Source organism: Nicotiana tomentosiformis, chromosome 7 (assembly GCF_000390325.3).
Source record: "Nicotiana tomentosiformis chromosome 7, ASM39032v3, whole genome shotgun sequence".
NCBI classification, from domain to species: domain Eukaryota; kingdom Viridiplantae; phylum Streptophyta; class Magnoliopsida; order Solanales; family Solanaceae; genus Nicotiana; species Nicotiana tomentosiformis.
The window spans coordinates 24,936,445-24,962,705 of NC_090818.1; the positions used below are offsets into that span (position 1 = coordinate 24,936,445).

At 36.1% G+C, this 26,261-nt stretch overlaps 4 protein-coding genes across 7 annotated transcripts; 1 reads left to right on the plus strand and 3 right to left on the minus strand.

Moving 5' to 3' along the window:
- The first annotated feature begins 297 nt into the window (after positions 1 to 297).
- Positions 298 to 9,500, plus strand: LOC104101186 (transmembrane E3 ubiquitin-protein ligase FLY1). Of its 3 annotated transcripts, none has more exons than XM_009608623.4 (15): positions 298 to 570; positions 3,114 to 3,189; positions 3,490 to 3,617; positions 4,265 to 4,374; positions 5,009 to 5,069; positions 5,643 to 5,709; positions 5,790 to 5,867; positions 5,974 to 6,131; positions 6,218 to 6,277; positions 6,386 to 6,479; positions 6,811 to 6,978; positions 7,915 to 8,243; positions 8,464 to 8,580; positions 8,682 to 8,846; positions 9,099 to 9,500. In XM_009608623.4, the coding sequence occupies exons 1-14, from the start codon at positions 445 to 447 to the stop codon at positions 8,781 to 8,783; spliced, it is 1,674 nt and encodes a 557-aa protein (XP_009606918.1). In that variant the 5' UTR covers positions 298 to 444; the 3' UTR covers positions 8,784 to 8,846; positions 9,099 to 9,500. The 3 variants fall into 3 exon arrangements, with proteins under 3 accessions (XP_009606918.1, XP_009606920.1, XP_009606919.1); XM_009608625.4 differs by having other exon boundaries at positions 5,012 to 5,069; XM_009608624.4 differs by having other exon boundaries at positions 3,117 to 3,189.
- Positions 9,501 to 9,670: 170 nt separating this feature from the next.
- Positions 9,671 to 11,036, minus strand: LOC104101185 (leucine-rich repeat extensin-like protein 4). The gene has a single exon (XM_009608622.4). It carries the CDS (start codon positions 10,949 to 10,951, stop codon positions 9,791 to 9,793), a length of 1,161 nt encoding a protein of 386 aa, XP_009606917.1. The 5' UTR covers positions 10,952 to 11,036; the 3' UTR covers positions 9,671 to 9,790.
- A 1,031-nt stretch (positions 11,037 to 12,067) lies between these two features.
- LOC104101184 (ADP,ATP carrier protein 1, mitochondrial-like) lies at positions 12,068 to 15,693 on the minus strand. Of its 2 annotated transcripts, none has more exons than XM_009608621.4 (4): positions 15,531 to 15,693; positions 14,194 to 14,698; positions 13,044 to 13,415; positions 12,068 to 12,609 (listed from the first exon to the last, which is right to left on the minus strand). In XM_009608621.4, the coding sequence occupies exons 2-4, from the start codon at positions 14,674 to 14,676 to the stop codon at positions 12,310 to 12,312; spliced, it is 1,155 nt and encodes a 384-aa protein (XP_009606916.1). In that variant the 5' UTR covers positions 14,677 to 14,698; positions 15,531 to 15,693; the 3' UTR covers positions 12,068 to 12,309. The 2 variants fall into 2 exon arrangements, with proteins under 2 accessions (XP_009606916.1, XP_070037503.1); XM_070181402.1 differs by having other exon boundaries at positions 14,194 to 14,691; positions 15,525 to 15,653.
- A 2,424-nt stretch (positions 15,694 to 18,117) lies between these two features.
- LOC104101182 (mitotic checkpoint serine/threonine-protein kinase BUB1) lies at positions 18,118 to 25,887 on the minus strand. The gene is made up of 14 exons (XM_009608619.4): positions 25,718 to 25,887; positions 25,490 to 25,640; positions 24,703 to 24,860; positions 24,497 to 24,587; positions 22,874 to 22,978; positions 22,702 to 22,789; positions 21,766 to 21,869; positions 21,599 to 21,670; positions 21,040 to 21,129; positions 20,783 to 20,940; positions 19,303 to 19,363; positions 19,098 to 19,232; positions 18,883 to 19,004; positions 18,118 to 18,654 (listed from the first exon to the last, which is right to left on the minus strand). The coding sequence occupies exons 1-14, from the start codon at positions 25,795 to 25,797 to the stop codon at positions 18,465 to 18,467; spliced, it is 1,605 nt and encodes a 534-aa protein (XP_009606914.1). The 5' UTR covers positions 25,798 to 25,887; the 3' UTR covers positions 18,118 to 18,464.
- Positions 25,888 to 26,261: the final 374 nt, after the last annotated feature.

Below are 26,261 nucleotides of genomic sequence, written 5' to 3' on the forward strand. Positions count from 1 at the left end.
ATATATTCTGTATATGTTGTATCTGTATAGGCTATAGCTGTTTAGAACCTACTTAACAAACAGAATATTATAATTAATGTTGTACCTATAACTGTTAGTTGATTTTTTTTAATTGAAGAAAACACAGTACTATGTTGGGGTATTCTATTTTCTTGTTCGTGAATTGACCAGTGAAGGTCCTTTTTGTTGTAACCAAAATAATCAACAAACAAATGATTCTATTTAGGCTGTAGATTAGCCGTTGAGCTCTCCTTTTCTTCTGAAAAATTGCTCGGTATCTTGGTGCTTGTTGTTGGGTCGTTAGTTTTCTTGATTGTTTTGACTTCACTTGAAGCAATCCACCTCTTCTTACATATCTCTTCTTTCAAACTGTAATGGGCTTCATTTTTTCATCTGGGTTTATCAAGAATTGCTTAAAGGACAATAATTGTAATTGATCTTGAAATGGGTGCCACAAAAAAATTGATCTTTTTAAGAATTCTGTTCTATTTATGGTTCTTCTTTGGAGGGTTTTGCTCAGTAAAGGGACTCAGGCCTCTTAGAGAAAGGTCTCGTTCGTGGAGTGATGAGGTTAGTAACTTGCAGTTGTTTCATATCTGTTGTTTTTTTTTGTTCCCTGTTAAGGCAACTTCAATAAAAATGGAAACTTTTCTCAATTAAGTGGTGCTTAAGTTATGAAGTCAAAAGCTTGGTGTTTGCTTAAAAATGAAAGAATTTTTAACCCCCATTATTGTACTATGAAATTCTTAAGTTATATGATTGTTCCTCTTTCCCCATGTATGTATTTTATCAGATTCCTCCTTCAAATATGTATATAACTGTGGAAATTGATGTTCTCAGCTCTGTTGTATAAAAGGAAAAAAAAGGGATTTTAGCTTTCATGTGTATTTGCCTGAAATGAGAGCATTCTTGTGGTGTTTGATGCATTTACTTTTGCAATTAGGAAATTTCAATTGAATTTGAGAAAAAAGTTTTAATTTTTGGTGATAGCAGTCGGTTTATGATAAATGTGATCTAGTCACATGTTTAGATCCTAGCTTAGCTTGAAGTCAAAAGGGTTCCTGGAGAGCTGATTGATAGGGAAAGAAAGAATAAGAGACTCTGGTCAAGTTTTACCGGCATGCAGTGAAAGAATAAGAGACTCTGATCAAGTTTTACCGGCATGCAGTGTTTGTTTTTGTTTGCATAGTATCACAATGGTCTGCATATACCCGGGATCTAACTGATATAATCTGGTTGAAGCTCAAAGTTTCCATTTATTGGGGTAACTAATGAAAGTAAAGGATATTTACAGTTGATCTGCTTTTATCCAAGCTCAGCAGGCATCACGGGTCATGGCATTTCTGCAGCCACGATATGGATTGAAAATGATGGGAAAATTAAGTATAAAAGTATGATGAAAATTAAAAAGGAAAGAGAAGGTGGTGCTACATCTTGTCATCTTAATAGAAGTTCATTTCGGTGTATTGGAGGTCAAAATAAATATTGTCATGGGTTATCTATCTTTTAAATGATCATTTGGAGCTAATTTTACTCTTTTTTTACGGACAAGTCTAATTTTACCAGACTTTTGGACTTATAAGTTATAGGGTGGCACCATTTGCAGAAATCCATGATCTATAGGTGGAAAGTTAAGACTCTTGAATCTGTATCACAGTATTAGACCCAGGAGTAATATAGCAATAGGAGTTGGACTCGAACATTCTTGGAAACCACATAATAAAGATCTCCTGTCTGATAGTTACTTTAGTTTAGTTGAGAAACATCTGATAATAGCACCAATGCATATATTTAAGGGTTGTTAATTTTCAAAGAATATAACAGTTGTCACTTCTTTAGTGCGTGTCACAAAGAAGGGGCTATGGACCTAAGGATATAACATGTCTAGATGCAGCGAAGGTGCCTCAAAAATTGGCTGGTGAGAGGAACACAATCTGGAAAACTTGCACCATGTTAGGTTAATGTTTGAAGAATTTCACAAGTACAGATTTACTTTGAAGCCGTAGTGATTTTCCTGCATTGAATACCATGAATTTTTGCCAAGGCCCTTTTTTAAGCTATACCTAGCAGATTAGTGGGAAGAGTTACCCAGTATCTGTGCTAGTGGGAGGTAGCAGGTACCTAGTGGAATAGTTGATGTTGGCCCGGACACCACTTTCATAAGAAAAGGCTCTCCTAGAAGCAACAACTGCTTGTTGGAGATCTTCCTAGGACTCTTGCCATTTACTTGTCAAATGTCCAAAACACCCGTTACTATTTACTGTCAACTTTAAAGCTCTTGCAAATAATAGTTGGAGATGTTTGTGTTGATTTATGTACCATATACCCTCCACTAAGCCCAGTTTGTCCAACCCTTGTCGAAACCAAGTAATCGACATGGTATCCATGTTAAGACTATGACGAGATTCGAGGAGACAAGTTGTGCGAGCTAAACAATAAACACACTCTGCTCTTAGTATATATTTAAGAGTGAATCACCCCTACTAGCTAAAATAAAGGAATGTCTAGGCCTCTCACTGTAGGATGGAATGACCTGATCTCTTTTGTTAACGAGTTATAAAGTAAGTAACTCTTTTGATAAGATAGGATGTCAAATATAGTGGAAAAGTACAAATTGACATTTTTAGCGGGGTATATTTAGCTTCCTTTACGATACAGGATCAATGTGAAAATTCTGTTCTCAATATAGGATCATTGGAGCTCATTTACAAATTATGCATATCGAATCCTGGAGAGTGGAGAGAATGTCTACTCATGCATAGGTAACATGAGGGTTCATGACATTACTACTAAAACTGACTAGGACCGTAGTGCTCCAGGTTTTCTATTCAACGACAAAGATTGTATAACACAGGATGTGTATAGGTGCACGCCACTAGTTCAAAACCTGGATGCTGAACCAAATTTAGTTTTTAAATGGAGAAGGGTAAAGGGGTGGGCCTATTATCCATTGAGTTCTGAAGCTGAATCAACGGATTTCTCGGTCATCAAAATAATAAACAAAGAAAAAACAAGTGACTATGGCCATAGTATGGCTGCTTGTTTTTCCTGCCTAGTCTTTCTGCTTGTTTTTCCTGCCTAGTCTTTAATCAAATTCTTCTTGTTTTTGGTAGCAGTGGCTATTTGCAAAGAAGGATGACAATGAATTGGGGCCATTTTCTGCTTGGAATATAACAGGAACATACAGAGGTTTGTAAAATGTAAACTTGCTTTCTGGTGCATGCTCATGTTGCATTTGTTGGGAGAATATTCTCCCTATGTTCTTCCTTTACATATCCTGATGAGTAGTGTCTTGTGAAGATAGTGAAAGTACCTAATTTGTCTTGTCAAACAGACTAGGCTAAGAAGTTAAAAGTGATGTTATCAATTGAGCAGAACTCATTTCAAAGAAAATGAAGGAAGATAACCATTCTTCCTTCAGTAAATGAACTTCCCTTGCTACTACTGTTTTGAATCTAACGATATTTTCTTCTGAAATTTGAGCTTCAGGATCTTGGAGGTTCCTAGATTCAACGAATAGCTCTTCTCGTTTTCCTGATTTTCAGAAGTCCAATGGAAACTCTGTCCTGGAATTGATTAGTGCTCCAACAAAAATAACTGGTGTACATTATGTTCAGGTAGTCCTGCCATCTTAAATACCAGTCTCTTTACAAAATATTGTGTTAACTTGGTGTCATTTTTCACAAAATTGCTTGTCTCCTGTATCAAAAAGAAAGAAAAATGAAAATTATGTTTTATCTCTGTAGTTACAATCAGATGATGGTTACTGGACTATAACTTGTCACTGAAAGGGAAAAAAAGGTTACTTGACTGAATTGGATGAAGTACAGCACCTTCATTTGTCTTTTTATCTCAGAAAAGAAAGTCTTGTATGTACGAAGAATTGCATGACATGATTGTTTATGTTGCATATTTTCTTGTCTGACAAAGAATGGGGCATCCAAGCATAATCTGTCATTGATGCTGTAAGCCTGTAACTTTTGAAGTGTCTACTCCATGTATGGGTTTTGGAAATAACTGAAAATTCCCTTTATAGAAGATTGCTTATGTTGTAAGCTCGACAATCAGAACCTGATAGTGAATAGTCTGATGTGCTTATGTCTCGTTGCTATTTTTTGGGATGTATTATGTTTCCTTTGACGAGCCTTCAAGAATCTTTGTTATAGTGCTTGAAAAATCAGGCCTGAGCTGAATATACTTTTTATGATGACATTACTTATTTCAATGACATTATCTTCCTACAATTTAATGTTGCCGACGACAGGGTGTAATAATTTTCCATGATGTTTTTGACAATGAACATGGGGGTGCTCAAATTAGAGTAGAAGGTGTATATGTATGGCCATTCAGACAACTTCGGATGGTAGCTTACAGGTACTGATTTTTGTTGCTTGGCGCAAGGAAACTCTCTAAATATGTTCAACCACCTATCTTAGTCCATGGAACAAATTTACGTAGGAAGGTCCTAATATTTATAGTAGAAAACCCAGAGATAGAAGTATAAATTTTTTTTCTTTGTTCAAAGAGATAGCTGTATAAATTGGCGTTGCACTTAACTAATATAATTAACTTAAAGCTATAGTCACTTTCTTATTGAAAGATAACAATCTGAAAAATGTATTTATACTCATGACAGTTTATCTCACATAGGACAATAGATGATTAGTGATTACAACTTGGATTTGTCATGGTTGAGTTTGGTATATGCGGTTACGGATATGCATAAAAGATAAAAGGTCCTCTTAGTAGGTTTTAAGCAAGGTGAAGGATTTATGCCTCAAGTAAGCTTTATGAAGTATTGTCAAGAAAGATGCTATAAATTGTATCTCTTAGGAAAATTGCTATTAAGAGAAGTAAAGGAAAAAGGAATATAATTTTTCTCTTATTTTCTTTATAATTGTTTCTTTACAAAGTAAACCTAATTGCTTCAGTCTTCTTAATTCGCATAACAAGCGTGGAGATACTATTTAGAATGCTTCATTAACTGACATTTATGTTTCTTTTGTAGCAGCAAAGAGGGTGAGCTTGGGCAGGAAGACGATTATCTGTTATCAAATCCATATCATTTGGTATTAATCATGACCATATTTTATGTCTTTGAGATGTAATTTTAAATAGTAGCTTTGACAGACAACTTATGACATCTGCACTTGTGAGTTTTATCCATGCTAATCAATTATTTTACTTTAAATTTCTCCATTATCATTATGTATTTTCCTTTATATTTGAAGCTTGTAAGTTGTAATGCTTTGGCACCTGACAATTTGATGGTTAGCAGCCATGAATGACATGCTTTGCTTGAATATAATATTGAGGCAATGCGATGCAAATTCAAAAATTTTATGGTGTGTACTTGTTTATGAAACCTTTTCTCATTTATTTATTTTTTAAAAATGAAACTACTCATTTTATGAAAATTTTCCTTCTCAAAGTGGTGGTTCATAGAGGGAGCTTCTTGTATTATTCACATATCCCCTCCCAAATAGGTTACCTTTACCCCTCTATATGTTGTTCTTTTTTCGCTCAGGAATTATATAAAAAAATTGATTACATCCATCCAAGTGAATTCTAATCAAATATTAAGTGTCAGCAAAAATATATGAAATGACAATTTCTTTCTCTGTCTTACCTTTCCTGGACAGCTTGGACTTTTCTCATCTCAGGTCTTCCAGGAGTCTCCACGAGATAAGATTTGGAAAAGGAAACATTGTAATAATGCTTACTCCTCCTTGATCCAATTTAATTTTTTATATTCCTGTCTATAACTATTTATATCTCTGTTTGTGCAGCACCTATTTATGAAATGGAGAAACATTGTAATGTTGAAATTGCAGCACAAGTTTCTCGTGTCACATCTTCCACTACTGGTACTTGATTTATCTTATTTACCTTCCTCTTTACCCAATTTCTCCCTGTAGTTTGACCAAGTACCAGGAAGCAAGTGATTTATCTCGAGTTACTTGTCATTTCCAGATGTAGATCGTGATCATTATCATCTAGAAGGATTGATGGAAAGCCCTTCAGTGGATGACGATGGAAACTGTTTCTCACCCATGCTATTAAATGCTACTTCTGTCAATATAGAGGTTTACTACAACAAAGCAGTTAACTATACGTTGATGGTCACCTTTGTATCCTACAAGAGTTGTTATTTCATTGATATTATTTTTTCTGTAAACTGCATTTTTGTGGATTCCTTAACTTATGAAAACCCTAGGTATCTTTTCTTCAAGTGCTCCTTCTCATTCGGCAAATGGAATATAGCAACACCCAATCAGTAAGACTACCACTTTGTGTTACATTCAATGATACAAGTCTTCACATATTTTTTTTGCTATTTCAATGTATTAAATCAAGTGAATAATGTCTAATTTTCCTTTTCTAGGGAGCTTCCAAAGTTTCAATTCTGATGATCGGACAACAGGGAATAATTGATTCTTATCTTTGTCTTCTGCATCTGACTGCAGGCATACTTGTTGGTAAGTTAGATGGGTAGCTGATATCTAGGTCACTGTAACCAGCACGTTTATCTGGTTTTATTATCTAAAAATTGCAGAGTGGTGGTAACAATGACGTAACCCTCTTAAGATAAACACTTCCTAGTTAGTAACTTGTTAACAAGTCATTACTATGTCATGCTTTTGCCTTCCTGTTACCTACTCTTAGAAGTTTGTATGGCTACTTAAAGTGAATTTTACGTTCCTAATGTGTTCATTACTTCTTATAGACTCTTGTTGAAGATTTTCTCTGAGAAACTCATGTTGTTTTAGCTGCAATTCTGCACTCTGCTAATCTTTCGCTCTTTAACAGAATCCCTGTTCAATGCTTTTGCAACTGCTGCATTTTTCAAGTTTGTTGTGTTCTCAATATTTGAGATGAGATATCTTCTCGCTATATGGAAGGCAAATAGACCTATGAGTAGTGGAGAGGGTTGGGAAGCAATGAGGCGTGAGCTATCAGTTCTATACAGCCGTTTCTGTAAGTATCCCTTGCTGAAATGTGGACATGTGCATAAATAATAAACTGAGTCACCAACTATATATGCCTGTATCTTTAATTTGTCAAGCTGCAAGGTATGAATTCTACTGATAGGGGAAATTAGATGTTGAAGAGTAAATAACACATTTGGGTTTATCTGGGAAATCTTTCTTTCACATAATCCTACCTGCTTTCGTATAGCTCAATTCAGGAACTATTCCCGGTTCTATTCCATTTCTCTACCTAATGAAGAAGGATTTATCCTCTGATTTGCAATAATTTATCCAATACACACTAGGCTTCAAAATTTGGTGACTTGTGAATCTGACATAACGTTTTAAGAAAATGAATCAGTGTCTAGGGTGAAAATATAAGCAATGAATGAACTTCACCGTTCAACATGGTTCATGGTTTGCTTCAGATGTGTGCCATGGGCCTAACGAATTGAGATTTTGTCCAGCAAAAAAATTGAAATCTCTCTTAGGCAGAAGCTTTATGTCGTTTTGTCATCCAAAAATCTCAAAAGAAAGTAGTCATGCAAATTTGGTAGAGAAACACTAAAGCAATTTCATTAGGCCTTTTCTCCACCCCGCCCCCCGTCTCTCAGCTTGATATGCTTCAACTGTCATGGACAACACACTCATTTCTCTATGTTTACAACAACAACAACAACAAACCCAGTGATTTCCCATAAGTGGGGTCTGGGGAGGGTAAGATGTACGCAACCTTACCCCTACCCTGGAAGGGCAGAGAGGTTGTTTCCAATAGACCCTCGGCCAGAGAACGGATGAAAAAAGTAATGGCAACAAGTAGGAATAACAACAAGATAAAAATAAGACCGAAGCCAAGAAAGAAGTTAAACTCTAGGTAGTAATAGCAATTTATGAATAAAAGGATATCATTTCTCTATCTTTATTTTCCAAAATTGTTTTGCAGATGGGATCCTTTTAGGTGGCATTTTGGTCATGTACGAGTTCCATAAGTTTCTGCGGCCTCTTCTTCTCCTTTTACACTCTTTTTGGATACCTCAAGTTGTAACTAATGTTATTCGTGACTTGAGAAAACCATTGCATCCTCATTACATCTTGGGAATGACTATAACTCGGTTAGCAATCCCACTATATGTCTTTGGTTGTCCTCACAATTTTATGCGGATAGAGCCCGACGAAAATTGGTGCATCTGCTTGGGAATTTTCATGGCATTCCAAGCATCAGTTCTTCTTTTGCAGCACTATCTTGGATCTCGGTGGTTCATTCCTCGTCAGGTATTATGCTGCTCTACTTGTTGATTTTCGATGAAACGATTATGCTATTAGAAGTAAGAAAACAACTGAGAAGAATAAGTTTTGCAATAACCGATCTTTTTTGATGAAGTATACAAAAGTAGATGCTCTAGACAAAAAAATGATTCTTAGGATAAAGCATCAATCATCTATTGAGTTTTGCAGTGACCTATCTTACGTAAGCTTTGTTGAGGTCTTGCAGATTTTACCGGAGAAGTATAGCTATTATAGAAGGTTTAACCAGGATGCAGCTCGTGTCTCTGACTGTGTCATTTGCATGACTGCTATTGATCTTACTCAACGTGCAAATCATTGGATGGTAATGCAACTTGTATTGAACTTTTCTCGCTATAATTTAGGATTCCTGTCAAATATGGTAAAGAAAATCCATATGGTTATAATGCGCCAATTGATTTGCAGGTGACGCCTTGTGATCATTTCTTTCATTCCGGTTGTTTACAAAGATGGATGGACATAAAGATGGAGTGCCCAACATGCCGACGTCCTCTTCCTCCTGCCTGAATAGATTTATTTTTGAATTCCTATTGATTTGGAACAACTGATATCACCAACCTGTCAAATGAGGTAAAATGGCTATGCATGTATATATGTTTAAACCGTCGGTAACATTCTTTCCTCTGGAACTCTTCAGGCGATATTACCTTACAAAATGTGCGGAAATTCAGTGTGGCAATGAGTTCTAAAAAAATTAAAATAAATTGTCTGCCTTAACGCATGATGTTGTGATTATTTCCCTCAAAAGATAGAAACGTTCCTTCTTCCCCGTGATCCTGAAGGAAATGTGTAATGTGACTGAGCTTTTGTGCTTTCTTTCAGGTTGGTGGAGGATTGCATCGGAGCATTCTTGAGAAGTCTTCAGTAGATTTTAAAAATTTAACACAGATTCACCAGATTGCCTTGTGCAGTTCTTGTAATGTATATTATGGTCAATGTAGTTCTTGTTCAAGGTGATAACATTTCTAGATTCTTTTCTTGTATCCCATTACACCAGCTTTTGTTTGTGATATAGGTTGGGAAAACAAGTTGTAAATTCCAAGTTGGGAAATGTAGCCTTTGATCAGCACCTTTCAATAGGTGAATTACAGGTAGATAGGAATCATGATTTTTATAGGAACTAGATGTGTATAGTCTGCAGATTTTGTTGTACTCAATACTATGGTTTCTCGTACAGAATTTGATTTAATTGTCTAATAAGAGATGAAATTGGAACCATTGTTATACTGGTTTTCAAATTTTGACTTGTCTGAGATTATGATCAAGATTTCCAAGTCTGAGAATCATTCTTTGGGACAATACAAATAAGTAGCATCACAGTTAAACTACCAACATATAGGAAACTTCATCACACCATATTTACAGATTTACTATTGACATTATTCCTTAAATTAGATCATAACACTTGTTTTCCTTTTTTTCACATTAGCTACTAAATTTGAAAATAAAATAAAAGAAAACTCGAAAGCTAATATTAAGTCACATTATCAGCAGAAGCAACTCAATAGCAAAAATCAAGTGCCACAATGAAGTGCAAAACAGTCTATGGGATGCTCAGCCACAGGGTCACATTCCTTCTTGCTTCTTTGAAGAGGTTTTTCTGGCAAACAGTTCCGACGATCATCGTACACTATACCCTTTGATGTCAAATTGCTGCAAATTCCCTGCTCCTCACAAAAGTAGTTATAAGAGAAAGTGAAGTTTGATAGTTTAGGCAAGACACATATTCCTTCTGGCACAATTCCATTCATCATGTTATGTGCTAAATTTAGTAGCTCCAAGTGAGCTAATCCAGCAATACTATAAGGTATTGGCCCTACCAACTTATTATTACTCACATCTAGCACTTTTAACTTGTACAAGAATCCCACTTCAGGAGGCAAACACCCTGATAAGCTAGTATTAATAAGGAGCAATTCTTCCAAAGTGTTTGCAAAGTTGGCTATGCTAGGTGGTAAGCATCCTCCAAAATAATTATTGGCAAAAACAACAACAGAAGCTGTGCTTGATCCTAGATTTGAAGGGATCATGGAAGTTAAACGATTATTGTTAACGAAAATAGCATCGAGATCCTTGCTAAAGAGTTGAGAAGGCAAGGGCCCTTCAAACTCATTGAAGCGAAGATCAAGATATTTTAAGGAAGGAAGAGAGAGCACGAGAGTTGGGAAAGGTCCTACGAATCTGTTGTTACTGAGATCAAGCTCATGCAAGAGAGTAAGATGGGATAAAGAGAGAGGGAGGATTCCACAAAAGCGATTGCTGTTTAGGTGCAGCAATGCTAAGTCATTGAGAAGGCCGATTTCATCAGGTAAGAAACTAGCTATATCAGCATGGTTCAGATCAATACCAGCAACAACTTGAATTTTAGTGTCATTTGGGAATGGCGCGCAATAAATGCCAGTGTAGTTGCAGACTGAATGGCCAATCCAATTGGCGGTCATGTTGTTTGGATCAGAATAGATAACGCGTTTCCAAGCTTGGAGGGCAATGTAGGCTTTTTGCAGCCTGGTGTTTGTTATGGCCTTATTAATGGAGGAGGAATAGCTGTTTTGGTGGTGGTAAAGGGCAGTCTTATGACCATGTTTGGCTGCTGAGTTGTTGAACATATTGGAGGTGAGACTTAGAAGAAAGAGAACAAAGGCAGTAGTAGTAATGGGAAAGGAAAACGAAGCCATCTTTTGTTAAGGACTGGCAATGGATGTAAACAACAGCCTCTCTTGGTTTTTGTAAGGTGTGATATCCTTTCTTTTTCTGTTTTAAGTCCTCTGGTTAATGATATAGTCACTACCTTCTGTTAGGATTACTGCATTTCACAACAACCGAAATAACAGCAACCTAACAACTGTCAGAAATAGCTGCCAACATAATTATGTTTTTATGATGTATCATGTTTTCACACCCTTATCAGATGGTTTATACGAAATTTCTTGGATTCTAGATCCAGCAGACTCTACAATAAGACATGAAGATTCAATGTGTTGAATGATCATGCTATTTGTAGACAAAGTGGAGTTAGAAGATGTGAACGATATAGACTTCCCTCCTTACAGGTAGCTTTCTCAGTTGTTTGAAGTGGGATTCGATAGAAACACAGTAGAGTTAAGGGCAGACAGGATCTTAACTTGAATTTGAAGAGATGAACTTTATGTTTCTAACAAGGTTTTTAGATGAACAAATGAGCTTTTGCCAAGGCATAACCGGGACAACGATGTTTATATTATCTTGTTGAATGATGGTTATAGGCTTATTATTGCTACACACAGAAGTTCAGTAAGGAAATAAGAAAAATATCGTATATAAGATGGATAATGGATAATATCACTCCTAGGATAGCCAAGATCTTATGGCTCAATTCCCGTACAATGCTTATAAAAGTTTTCGACGAAAACAAAAAGATTACCAAGTTGTGATATTTGTGTTGAAACTTGAAACAACACCAGAGAGAAAGAATAGAGAAACAACAATTGTTCTCCTTATCTTGTCAAAACTTGCTAAAGAGATGAAGCTTCATTTGCATGCCAACTACAATCAAACTCGGCAAATCGTCTGCGTTTTCCTTGCTTCGCCCTTGTGATCTCCGTCATAATTTTAATGAATTCAACAAGATTAACGAAACTAATTTCAGTATGCGCTGTCGTTTAACAAGCACGTTTCCATATCTTATTTAGGCTACGTATGCACTTGAGGTGGCGATCGAGTCTTATGACTACAGCTAATAGCAGTAAAATATCCCAATACCTCACTTCCTTCTCTTGGCGAATTTGTTGACAATATGAGCTCTTGCTATGAAGTAGCAGAAAGTAAAACCGTACATCAATTTCTGCATAATAGACAACTATAAGCATACAGCAGTTTCAAGAGTTTCATAGCAACAAGGATAACAACTACAGGGAAATTACAGTTCCTGCATAAACTTTCAAGAGAATCCAAACCAATGTGACACTGTTCGAGGAAATTATTTGAAAGCACAGAGACAACCAAGGAAATATACACAACCAAAGGACAATCATTTCGTCATCATCACCATATTTAATCAACCACCGCCACCAGATCCATATTTCTTTCCGAACATAATCAGCTGCAGCTTATCGTATCCGGCTAGAACACCTGCACCAGCAACAGCACGTAGAATATTTGCTCCAGCACCTTTGAAAAGTGATTTAGTGCCTTCATTCTTAACAATCTGCGTAAACGCATCCATTGAGCCCTTGTACTTCACTGCTTCTCCAGAAGTCATCATCATTCTTCTACGCACTGTATCAATTGGATAAGAAGCCAAACCAGCACCAATAGTGATACCCCACCCCAACAAGAAACTCGCGAAAAAGCTATCCTGTAAACACGAAAAAATGTAGTGTTAATACCGGCCACTTTGTGGAAACAGAAACTAAAGGTAATAGCAATGAGATGGCAAATCCATCCTTCAGTTCTAAATGTTGATGGTGTGACCCAACAGAGGAGGACTGATATCACATAATTCATACACATGCAAGTCAAATGGTTAATTCATGCATAACCCGAGTCCAATCTCCAAAATTTGACAGATATGTAACCATAACTCAAACGATAACTTTTGCATATGGATAATAAATCATTGACAAAATGGAGTGCTGTGTGTGTGTGTGTGTGGGGGGGGGGGGGGGGGTGAGGAGAAGAACCAGCGAGTGCATCAAAAGGACAAAAGAATCCAGCATATGGATAAGAGTGCTTAAAAGATGACTTTATAAAATAAAGGGGACGCTGAACCAGAATTCAGATTTCTGATACCTGCAAGTCACCAACTAGAACAACTGGTTTAAGTGAATCATACATCCCAAAGTACAGACCACGGTAAACAATGATTCCCACACATGAGATGGTGAATCCACGATAAAGCCCCCCAATACCATCTGATTTGAGAGTTTTCCTATAAACATCAACCAGACCATTAAACTGCCTCTCACCACCCTTTTTCGCAGCCTTATTATCATTAGCAAGGCGTGTTCTCGCATAATCCAAGGAATACACAAACAAAAGGGATGAGGCACCAGCAGCACCACCAGATGCCAAGTTTCCCGCAAACCACTTCCAATAGCCATCCCTGTCTTTTTTGAAATTAAACAGTCTCTTAAAGTAATCTTTAAAAGCAAAATTCAAGGCCTGCAAAAGACAAAATTAGGAATTAATAATTCTGAAGGACAAAAGGTGCTGCAGTAGTGGCCACAAATTTACTACTTAAATGTACCTATGCCTCTTTCAAGTCCTCTTCTTTTTTCCTTATTTGGTAATGCACTTCACTGGAGAGATTTATGAATTTTTACAGTATTACAATAAAGCAAAATGTACCTATTCAAAAAATTCAGGAATTAGTGATCCTAAGAACACAAACTGATGTAGTGATGGCCACGAAATTGTTTAAACAACTCAAATGTACCAATGATACTCTCAAGTCCTCCTCTTCTTAGCTTTTTTGACAATTTTATAACAGTAAAAAGATTCATAAAGTTTCACAATCATTATAATAAAAAAATCAATGCATTTTAATAATGATGGCAAATGTATTCAAATCCAGGACTTATCCGGGAGGACACATAATGATGTACCAGCGACCACAAAAATAGTTAAGATACACAAATGTACAGACACTACGGCCGAGATAACGCACATCCTTAGAGAGATCATGATGTCTCAAAGTCAACACAACAATAACAGTAAAAACTTCAAAGTAATGACGGCAAAACTAATTCATATGTTCTATATTCTGCTGTAGTATACCTTTGTAACTGTCTCGTAGGTAAGTAACAACAATCTTTGGACTAAAAAGCGATCAAAAAGCAGAAGAGTGCCTCAGCTAAGTGTAATGAAAAAGTTTAAGTAGCTATTGAAATTGTAGACAGAACGAATAGGGATCAACCAACAGAAAGTTAGAACTGCCAACCTGAGTCGGGAAGTATCTGATGACATTTGCAGTATTGCCTCTCCAAAGAGCAATGACGCCTTCATCTTTAATAGTTCTGCCAAAGCAGTCCGTAATGCCTTTGTAAGGTTCAGAAAGTCTACCAGCTTTTATCATCTCATCCTGGTTCTGAATCAAAAGCTTGACTCTCTCTATCGGAGCTGCAGCTGTTTTAGACACTGCAGCAGAAACCCCTCCCATGAGAAAATCCACTATAAAACTGTTAGCCTTCTTCTCTTCAGATGGGGCCTGTATGAGAATAGGATTGCGCAATGACTGGATTTCCAGGATATTGGCATGGCAACTCGTCATGAAAGCACCCCGTAGAACTTCATTGACATACCCACCAGCCATGTTGTATGAACCAGCATGCTTGGAATGTGTGTGGGGAGATATTAGAGAGAAGAGGTGTGAATGCCCATGTATTTTCTGAATTACAGATGGGCGCGGTGACCCGTCCCCCATGTTTGTAAGTCAATACTATGACCTGCACAGAAAGCAATAATAACTGAAGCATTTCCCTAAAGTACAAGCAAGTGGAGAACGGAAGCTTCCAACAAGGATCAAGCACAATAATTAAGCAACAATGTCTAAATTTCAGTTCAAGAGCGAAAATAGTTCAAAAATTGGAACACAGAAATTTAATGACTAAGCAGTCAAACCCTACCAATAAAAGCACATCCGCACGAACATGAGATAAAGTAGGAAATCTAAGCAAACATAATAGAATACTCACCAAACAATTCAATACGAGCAAAGTTAGAAATAACTATTTGACAATTACTCTTTATTGACAGGAAACAACAAATAAATTAGGCAATGAAAGAAAAATGTTTTGGATCAGAAAAGTAAAGCACTATTCCAAGACAAGTAGACGCTAAACATGTAAATTATATATAATTACTAATATATTTATCAATATTATCAAAAGAGAGTAATATTTTTCAAAGTTCAAACTCAAATCAGAAGTATAAAACATCAAAACTAGGCACAGAAAAAGGAAATAAGCAATGATCTCAACTATTCTCGACCAAACTATTATTCAGTGTAATAAGTAACCAATTATACAACACAACCAGTAACACATGGAGTATATCAATATGAAAATGAAACTAAAGCTCAAATAAACGTTTTATAACACAATTATTAGGTAAGATGAACTTCACAATCAGTGATCTTATGATCCGATGAATATGAAATGAAGCTGACAAGTAAACAAAATTATCCCTAACTAAAAATAAACAAGTGATAACAGTCCATATAGCAATATTACACACAGTATGGGCGTTTCTACGTGAAGAGAGAGTGAAAACACATACCCTGAGATGGTCGACAAGTCTCGTTCCCACCTCTGAGGAAGGCACAAAGTAATATTTTTCAAAGAAGCAGAGCGTCTTAGCAAATCGGGAGCTTCGAGTTTCTAGAAGCTACGGAAGACTAGGGTTTTACAATTATTGACTCATCTGACCCTATTTTTCCGCCAAAATTATCCTCACTGCCATTTTCGCGCTTCATCCAACAGTCCTCCGTGACTCTTTAGTCCCATATGGTCTTTGTTTTTTGAAAGAATTAGAAGAAACAAAAAATGGACCATATTTTTAAGTTTTACCAGACTTATTCCATATTGTACATATTTTGAAAGCACTAGCAAATTCAAAATTTGTGTTCTTTAAATATGTGTTCTCACAACCATTGCTTTCACTCTCTCTTCTTCTGACATCTTCTACATATACTTTAAGGGGCCGTTCGCCATAGCTGCTTCTCCCCCATGTATCGTCAGAGGCGGATCTAGTGTGAGAGTTACGGATTCAATTGAACACATAACTTTCGACGAGGAGTAGAAATTTATGTGTAAAAATTTATTAAAATTGCAAAAATAATAGATTTGAACTCATAACTTTAAATATATAACGGGTTCAATGTTAGAAATCTTAAAAATTGAACCCATAAAATTTAAATCATGGATCCGCCTCTGTGTATCGCCTAGTTGCAATGTAAGAAAATTGAAGAGTAGAAATCCACAATTGAAGGCCATTCAAAGCTTTGCTTTCGAAAATATGATTTTTTGAGTTTGTTAGTTGTTTGGATTGAGTGTTGTTCCAATTGATTGAAAATATCAAAAGGTAGTTCAAAATTTAAATTTGGAGTAGATTTGAGCAAGATTTGAGTTAAATTTCAGAAAAAACACAAGGAAGAAGACAAGTTAGTTTTTTGTATAATTATGTATAATCTTGTATAATAGTGTATAAGAGCGTATAAACACATCTTATACACTACTATACACTTTTATATACCTTTATACAAGACAAGAGGGGTTGCTCTTATGGTAAACAACCTCCACTTCCAACCAAGAGGTTGTGAGTTCGAGTCACCCCAAGAGTAAGGTGGGGAGTTCTTGGAGGGAAGGATGCCGAGGGTCTATTGGAAACGGCCTCTCTACCTCATAGTAGGGGTAAGGTCTGTGTACACACTACACTCCCCAGACCCCACTAATGGGATTATACTGAGTTGTTGTTATTATTGTTGTTGTTGTTGTTGTATATACCTTTATACAAGCGTCTGTAGACGAACTTCTTCCACGATTTTTAGTTGCAATTCTTGTTCAAAATCAGTCCAAATCTCCATTAAATGACTTCAAATTTTATATACAATCTCCTTATACTATTTTTAACAAGTCTAAATAACACCCACTTCAAATTTCTCACAAAATCAAATTCGAAATTTAAACCCACATATTTAAACTTGTTAAAAATCTAATTTTTACCACCCAAATGGATTTGGTTTGTTGAACTAATATTTGAGTCACAATTACTAATTTGAAAATTAACTTAAAAGCTTGAGCAATCTTTTTTAAAAATTAAATAGTAATTTCGAGAACCTATTGGAGTTGAATGTTGAATCTTAGCCTATTATACACTTTTATATACCTTTATACAAGCGTCTGTAGACGAACTTCTTCCACATTTTTTAGTTGTAATTCTTGTTCAAAACCAGTCCAAATCTCCATTAAATGACTTCAAATTGTATATACAATCTCCTTATACTATTTTTAACAAGTTTAAATAACACTCACTCCAAATTTCTCACAAAATCAAATTTGAAATTTAAACCCATATATTTAAGCTTGTTAAAAATCTAATTTTCACCACCCAAATGGATTTGGTTTGTTGAACAATATTTGAGTCACAATTACTAATTTGAAAATTAACTTAAAAGGTTGAGCAATCTTTTTTAAAAATTAAATAGTAATTTCGAGAACCTATTGAGTTGAATGTTGAATCTTAGCCTATTATTTTTGGGCTAGTTGGTTGTAAATTGAAATATGGGCTATAAAATTAAAAAGTAGGGAGCCCAGTCTATTTCCACAAAATGGAAAAGGGATAACTATTAATGCTGCTATTATTTTCCTATTTTATATAACCATATCTGACTATTAATGCTACTGTTAATGCTACTAGACACAGCCCAGTGCACTAAACTCCCGCTATGTGCAGAGTCCAGAAAAGGGCCGGACCGCAAGGGTCTATTGTACGCAGCCTTACCCTGTATTTTTGCAAGAGGTTGTTTCTACAACTCAAACCCGTAATCTCTTAGTCACACGACAGCAACTTTAACTGTTACGCAAGACTATCCTTCTAGACACACAATTAAAAATGTTAGTAGTAATTAGATTTATATATTATATTAATGATAGTGGAAGAAGATATTAGCATACTAGTACTAGTTAAAAGATTAATTTTATACCATATACATCCCCAAAAGAGAAAACGTTTTATAAATTGAATTGGAGAAAGTACTTCTGTGAGTATTGGTATTTGATAAAGAATACTACTCCATAGTCGTGATAGAACAACGAAGTAGAAAACATAATAACAAATGTCACAATATTTGACATTGCGACGAATATAGTTACAATACTTGATCTGTATAAGTTGTTTCCCACTCAAATATTTGAGAGAAGTGCAAAGTGGCAAAGGAATTCAAATGTTCAGAACACCGACTATATGCTGTTTTTGGATACGAATTACACATACAAGCCTATCTTTCCTGACAAATAATTTAGGAAAGGACACCAAAGAGTGAAGAAAAAAGCAGCAGCACCTACAGTTCTACAGATACATGCATGTCATTATGCTCTATAGGGCAATTCCCATACTTTCTTGATATATGAACATGAATGTATATAGTTTCGTACATCAAAGAGGATTTGATACATTGAACTGCTTTCGGACTCATTCTTCTATACACCGTCCCTATGAAGAACATAAGGAAGCTTTCTGCTTTATCAGCAACTGCCTAAGCTTTTTGATGAGCTGAGGATTTGAGCACAAATAATCCTGGAATGACTCCCTCAGGCTCTTCAACATGTTCTTGTGATCTTCAGCACGGTCTATGTTTAGTAACTTGGTGAATAGGTTCCTCCAAAGTTCAACTTTCCAGTACCTGAAAGATAACCAAGCAGAGTGGAGATTGAGGAACATATCACATACCAATAATAAACAACTGGAACTCTGCCGTTTGTTACAGACCATAACGACTTCATACTATATGCTAAACCATTGGAAAGATTCAAACTTAAAAAAGATGCAAGTGTTAATAAGATCATTTGCATTTTAAAGAGAATACGGACACAAAATATGCCAGCAAATAAGACGAGGAGCAAAGGCATACCGCTTAAAAGGCAACTTGGGTTGATAACTATAGCCACCACCGGGAGAAGGTCTTCTCTCAATTTCCATATATGAATTGAAAAGCATCATGTGTACAATAACGCAGAGGCCATATGCATCCACCTGGTATCCATTTAGATGTCAAAATTTAGTTTCCACTCAACACCAGTCTAATTATCTGAATTATTAAGTTCTTAAACTTTGGAAGGCTCTTGCCTGAAACTTCCATGGCTTTTTTTCTTGCATTTCGATGCAGCGGAAGCCAGAAGTTCTACTGTCTCCTATAAACTCCGTCTGCTCAGGGAAGAGGCTCAGGTCTATGCCCCTTCCCCAGTCGACAAGGCAAACTCCCTGGAAGATAAAACCGTGATAGTTTGCTAATGTTCATAAACATTACAAATACAGAAGGCCAAGAAATTACCTGATCCCTCCATTGACCAGTACGCTGACGAAAAGTTTCTACATCATCTGTCAGATCGTCCCTGAAAAGTCACACCAGCAAAATCCTTCACTAGAGAGATACCCATAGATACTCTTTTTTCAGTCTAACAGTCCAAATTTTACTTTTTTGTCCTAAAATTGGGTCCAATTTCCTAACGGAAAGTATATATTTCCGTATTTAACAATGTGCTACTATGCCTTTATCCTAAATAATTGGAAGTCTAATGTATATATATTCAATATCTTCTGCACTATTTAAATACAATAAATTTCAATCTCACCTTAAATTCATTCCAAATTAGGACTCTTAAATTGGGTCGGGTGAAATTTTCATCTGAGGTCCACAGAAAGTTTCCAGGGAGCTCATTGGTAATATGTCAAGAATTTTCCCCATTTAACCTTAAGATGCAAGAATAGTTCCCCTGTCACAATATAATTTACATGCTTTCCTTTTTTATACCTATGCTGCTCAAATTCTCCAAATAAGCCACCATGTATGATTCTCAAAAAATTATGATCTGACACAGGTGTGACGGATCTCTGGAGGATCCAAGCAACATAGTATGGTACAGCCCAAAAACAAACTTGTTTCCTTAAATACATAATCCTTGTTCAATAATTGAAACTAACATGAACTGATACACCTTTTGGCCCATCTTATGCGATATTGTTTAACTGAATATAGAGTTTTAGATGTTAATTTGACATTTTCTATGTAATTTTAGTAGTTAGAGAGCACTTGCAATAATTATTGAAATGTTAGTTTTATAAAACAATATCATGTCAAAAAAATTCAAATTTGAATAGTTAAATAAATTTTATTTTCTGAGCTCTGTGAAAGATATATAAAATAATATTACTAGGATGTTCTACAAAAGTAAAATTTAATTTCAAATATTTTATTCTTGATTACTGCATAGGTCCAATTAAGTCAACCTTAATTAGGACAGAGGGAATTATATTCAGACAATGCTTTAACCTGGTGTTTACAAAATTATAAAGAAAAGGTAAGAACTCATGTGGAAGAAAGCATTTGTCGAATTAAAAGCACCGACTCATAGCCACAACTCATTCATAAATTTCATAACATGAAACCAAGAGAAAAACTGAAATTGGAGGGTAACTTCAAAGACAAACCACACTGGATTTATTTTTCTTCCTTTGAGAAAAGGAACCTCGTATATAAGGCTAAAATATTAGAAAGAAATTTTAAAGCAACCTACAAGTACAGATTCTGCAACCTCAAGTTGTCATGTCCAAATGAAATTCGAAAAGTACTAGTCTTTGCCAATTACCTTTATTAAAAGCTAAAGAGAACCAAAAAGAGACACAAAACCGTAGAAGTTGTACAATGCAGACACTCTCTGGCCAACTGTACCCTTTTGATCAACATGTAAGACCTCAGCTTAGAAGTAGATGCATTTCAAGTTTGTATTAAGTGAGATAAAGGCTTTAGATACCTCGCATAACGAATCAGAAGATTATCGGGTTTGAAGTCGCCATGAATAATTTGGGCATGATGCAACGTTTGTAAAATGCAGAGCATCTCAATGGTGTAATAAATACACAATACTTCTTCCATGGACCCACCAATCACAGCATTGGAGTTAATTGCATCCTGCAAGTTACTCAAGTTGCTAGAAAGCATAAACATTCATCATATCATTCAAATTTTGGAAACAAAGAAATAGCAGTTGAAAAATCAACAGGCACCTACCTGAAGTGTGCCATTAGCTAGGAAGTCAGAAACGAGTATGCTGTAGTCAGAATAAAGATGTAACCTGTGGGCATAGCCAAAGCTCAATCTCTGGTGAATAAGAATGAACTAAATCAGCACCATTTTCTAAGCCAGCAAACACCAATATGTAGTGGGTTAATTTCACATCTGATCACTGAATTTCTCATTAAAATCACGAAGTGACAAAACTGCTTTTGTCACATTTGAGTAATTAAACATTTACCCACTATAACAATAAAGTCACAAAATTATCTACCCACCATAACAGTAAAGTCAAAAACTATCTGTTGTCACAATAAGGCAATTGAACGTTATCCGCCATAACAGTAAAGTTACTTTGATGGGTAGGTTTTGTCGTGAAAATCGGTAAAGTTCAGTGACTTTACTGTTAAATTTGGTAATCAGACAAAAAATAGTTTTGTGCCTTTACTGTTATTAGAGTAGACAAATTTTAGTTACTTTAATATGTCAAAAGATAGTTTTATGACTTTATAAAGTTCAACAAATAGTGTAATGACTTAATCTCCATACTGCATACTTCTCTTTCTGGAATCCGCGTGTCCAGTTGACGGTAAACATAGAATTCCCACGGGAAAGCTGGCTTTTGAATCTGCAGATATCAATAACATGAAAAAAAAAACAGTGAGCAGACTTCCAGTGTCAGGTTTTATCAAGAAGGGAAGGAAGGATAAACTACTATTTCACCTTAAGTGCGACAACCTCATCCGGATTACCATCGAGACACGCTTTGAATACCTGAGCAAATCCTCCCTTACCTGCACAGCCCTTGATCTGATAGCTGTATCCACCTGTATAATCATGATTCCATGATCAACAAACATTCCGATGAGAGCACAACAAGTTCATGCACCTGGACACGAGTTCCTAAGTATTTTCTCTATGAGAATATTCATTTCTAAGATTTATGGTAGAAAGTGCAATTAGAATCACCCAAGATAAGGTATGAGAAGACGAAATGCATTTGCAGGAAATTCCTAAGTCCATTGTTGGGATTTAGGCCTCTGCCACCTCCCACAACTAGAATTGCATCATCTACCAAACCACAGCAGATTTGTAAGCCTAACGAATGAATGAGCTACCTTTTGTGATAAGTTTGTCTTTCCTAGGAGACAACAACACTCCTCCAGCTCTCTTTTTATTTACTAGGAGATACTGGAAAGCATCTCACTTAAAAGAGCATAATAATGGTCATACCCTTACTCACACCAAAATTTGTGAAGGAAAAAACAACAGAAGAAAAATATGGAGAAATGTCCAGCACATCCAGTACAAAGTTATGATTTGTCTGATTTAGGTGGCGATGTTTGAAAGTTTGAAATATCCTGGAGCATGTAAGGAAAACAATCCAATGCAGAATGTGAACAAGCTGTTATTAGGGCGTATGGGAAGACAAACCAAGGCATAAAACACTAGTGTGTGCATGGGATGAAAGCCCCACGTATCTAGGTATTAGTCCCATGAGACATTAGCCCCCCATTGTCACTTCAGGACGTTTAGCAGCTGCCTCACCACAAGGCGAGTCCAATTTGAGTGTCAACTTTACCTTGGTCTGAATCTTTTCAATGGTCAATGAAGATCCAATACTCTGCAGCTATTATAGATAAAAAGACAATAAGTTACCTATGTCAATAGTTTTATTCCTGGCAGATTTCTGCAAAGTTGACAATGACACCTTTCCTGGATAAGCCTTTTTGCTTGGGTGGTATCCCTGATGAAAGTACATGTGTAGTGTCATGAATTGCTGCTAACATGTAAAACCAGTTTCATAAAAAATGCTTCTGATCTATCTCACATCATATTTTAATATCTCAGGATTCTTCTTCTGCAACAGATTTTTAATCGTCGAGACCAACCATGGATTGATACAAGCTCCACCATTCTCTGACACAATGTCCATCTACATGATGGTGTGAAAGGAAATCAATAATATAATCCTCACTAACAGCTAAACACGTGGATAAAAAAGTAAGAAAGAACATGATAGACAACACAAACACTAGCTCCATAAATATTCAAAAACAAGAGAAATCGGAAGGGATCATAGAAAGTATGATAGATCCAGATTTTCACTGTTTTAAAGAAAGAGTGAGATAAGCAACAAAGTAGCCTAGAGGCAAGATGGAAATTAGTTGTGCAGGATTATAGAATCAACAAACTGGACAAATGAACATGAAGGCTTACCTGAGGAATGAAGCATAGTGACTATTCTACAAGCTTACCACTTAAAATTCAATTTGAGGGTTTCAAGACAGCTTATCTTGGATGTTACAAACTTGACAGGTCTAAAGAGGGTTTAACTTTTGGTAAAAAATAGACTAAACACGACTAATAGCATATGCTCTGGCACTGAAATTAGGATGTGTAGTATGACTGTAATAGGTTGTCTGATAGCATGTATAGAAATGCTTTGTCAAATAAACTTATCATTTAAGAGAACAAGAATCATAAAATGGATGCTAAATGTTCCTCGCCTCAAAACTCGACATGCTTGACTTGCTTCACCAGCACTTGTTGCCTCTGTAGTAATGATCTTATTCTAACATATGTTAACATTGCAGATGAGAAAGTAAGCACATACATAAAGTAATCAGAAATCACATTACATGGTTAATAATAAACAGACTTTAACTATCAAATTTATTCCGAACAAATAACTCAATTTATCTTTACCAGTAAGATTCCAACAAGATGACCTTATATCTAAATTCTTTGAAAATAACTTTAGGGTGTCCAATCACACAATCATAAGCCTTAAAACTTTCTAAATTTCTAGATGCTGAGTTTTCAATTTATCAAATGGTCCAGAAGCTACCTTCTTAATCAGATGGCTTAGTGCTGATGCACTTTATTGAGACTACATGATATTGATAGGTCAACAAAGAAAGTCATACCCTATGTTATTCTAGCTCAAAGCTATGACATGTTACTTGTATCGCATTCATAGATCAGTTGATCTATCAAGTAAATGGAACACGCCATGACCAGCCAGATCTACTTGCCAGAAATATTCAGATTTATCATCATTTTTAGCAGAAAGAAAAACATGAGATTCACGTCACTCCCTAAGTTCCATATGTACAGTATGGATTGAACAAGAACTTTAAAAGCAGAAAAATGCTGATCAGCAAGTAGATGTCAGAGATTTGTCCCTTAATCCACACAACAATGAAGTTCAAGCATGAAGCTAGAAAGTCATTTGTTGGTCAAGATGGATGACAGATGTGTAGACCGTGTAGCCTTTTCTGTTTTATCCAGATATATACCATTTCATCTCATTAAAGTTTAGCAGTTCCCTGCTGGTCAAAGTTTACTTATTGAATCCAGCATTGCTACTTCCAAAGACCTGACGCTATGCTAATAACATCGTTATACTTGCCCCAGTTGGTGCAGATTATGAAAGCAGAACCAAAAATACCTTCTGTAATGAACCAGCTGTTACTTTCTCAGACATTCTCTCGAGAAACAACACTTGCGCCTTCTTCAACCTACCAAGTGGCTCAGCATTCCTGAAAACATAGTCCTAAGTTCATGAACATAATGTCATAAAATACAACTGGAAGCATGTGCTTAAAGAACTATGAGCCTATAAAATAGCATCTGTCCTCTGAGAAAGAGAGCAACCTTGAAATTCCCAAATGGTAAATGCGAAATGCATCTGTTAACATCCCTTTCGCCTCTAGGAACAACGCATATGTCTCGTAGAGCATAGAATTGAACAAGCAAATCTTATTCTGCTCAATTTCTCTATATACACTTTCGTGGTCCAAACTGCTATCCATCTGAAATACAAGCAACCGATATATCAGATAATGCAATAACGCCCACACACAGGAGTAGATCAACCTCTTCAACATGGTGGAGCTAGCTTGTAACATATGGGTTCACGTGAACCTAATAGCTTTTGTCCAGACCCTATACATGTATTAAGAAGTCTACTAAATATCTATAAATACTTGACTGTGAACCAGTCATTATTGTATATTAACATGAGGTAATCGTAGGAACCCATAAACTTTAAATCATTGATCCGCCTATGCTTTTTGGCAGCAAATGCAGGCGCACACATTATATGTGTGTGTGTGTGTATACTAAGTGCATCCATTATAACAAAGTAGTGTATACCTTGCACCTATTAAGGGGCGGAATCAAGGAGGCGCAAGGGGGTTCAATTGAATCCCCGTAATTGGGAAATTATACAATGTAAATAGGGCAAAAATAATTTTTTTTTTCTTTTTTCTTATAAATAAGTTATTGAATGAATTCCCTTGTTTGAATTCATGGCTCCGTCGCTACACCTATTCACTTAAAATCCCAAATCCTCCTTTGCCCAAACATTTCGTATCATTTATATATAATAAACTAGTAGATATCAAACAGGAAGAACAAAAAGGGAATGATGGTTTATTACATATAGAAACCAAATCTTGAGAAATCTGACGTCGTTTTGGTACCGAGGGTTGTCCTTGAAAGTACTGATGCAGTTCGAGCAAAGCTCGTGCAGATCTCTACCATCGTTCGAGTCAGTCAAAGTTCGCTCTTTCAAAGCTTTCTCAATTGACCTACAAATTAGGGCATAGAATAAACAATTTGAACATGTGATGTGAGTTACAGATGCATATTTCGGGGAAAAAGGTACCGGAGCCAAGGCAATAGATAGTCGTCGACGGAGGAGGAGGAACTAGTTGTGTTGTTTGGGTTTTTGGAAATGACTGCCATCCTCTTCTGGTTCGATCGCACTCGACTCTGTACTCTGTAGTGTCGTCGGAAAATGAATAATTGACACTAGTAGGAAACGGGCGCGAAAATAGATATTGAATTTTGTTGCCACGTGACTATTATTAATAGTAGAGGATTTGTACAGAACAAATAAAAATCCATGACGTCCTATTCTTTTTGAATTAATTTTTTCTATATTTTCTTAGTTGGTACGAGTGACAATTAGGTGTGTCAAGTGGGCCGGGCCCGATCCTAAATGGGCCGGTCCTATGCGGTCCGGTCCTAAACGGTCCCGGATTTCGCGGGCTTATTGATGGAACCGGCTCGGGACCGGGACCACGAACTAACGGTCTCGGGTTAAGTGTGCCGGTCCCGGGCTCAAACGGGCCTAAATGGGCCCAACAGAAACTTTGTATTTTTAATTTTTTTTTTTATAGAAGTTAGAGAAAAAAATAGTAATAAAG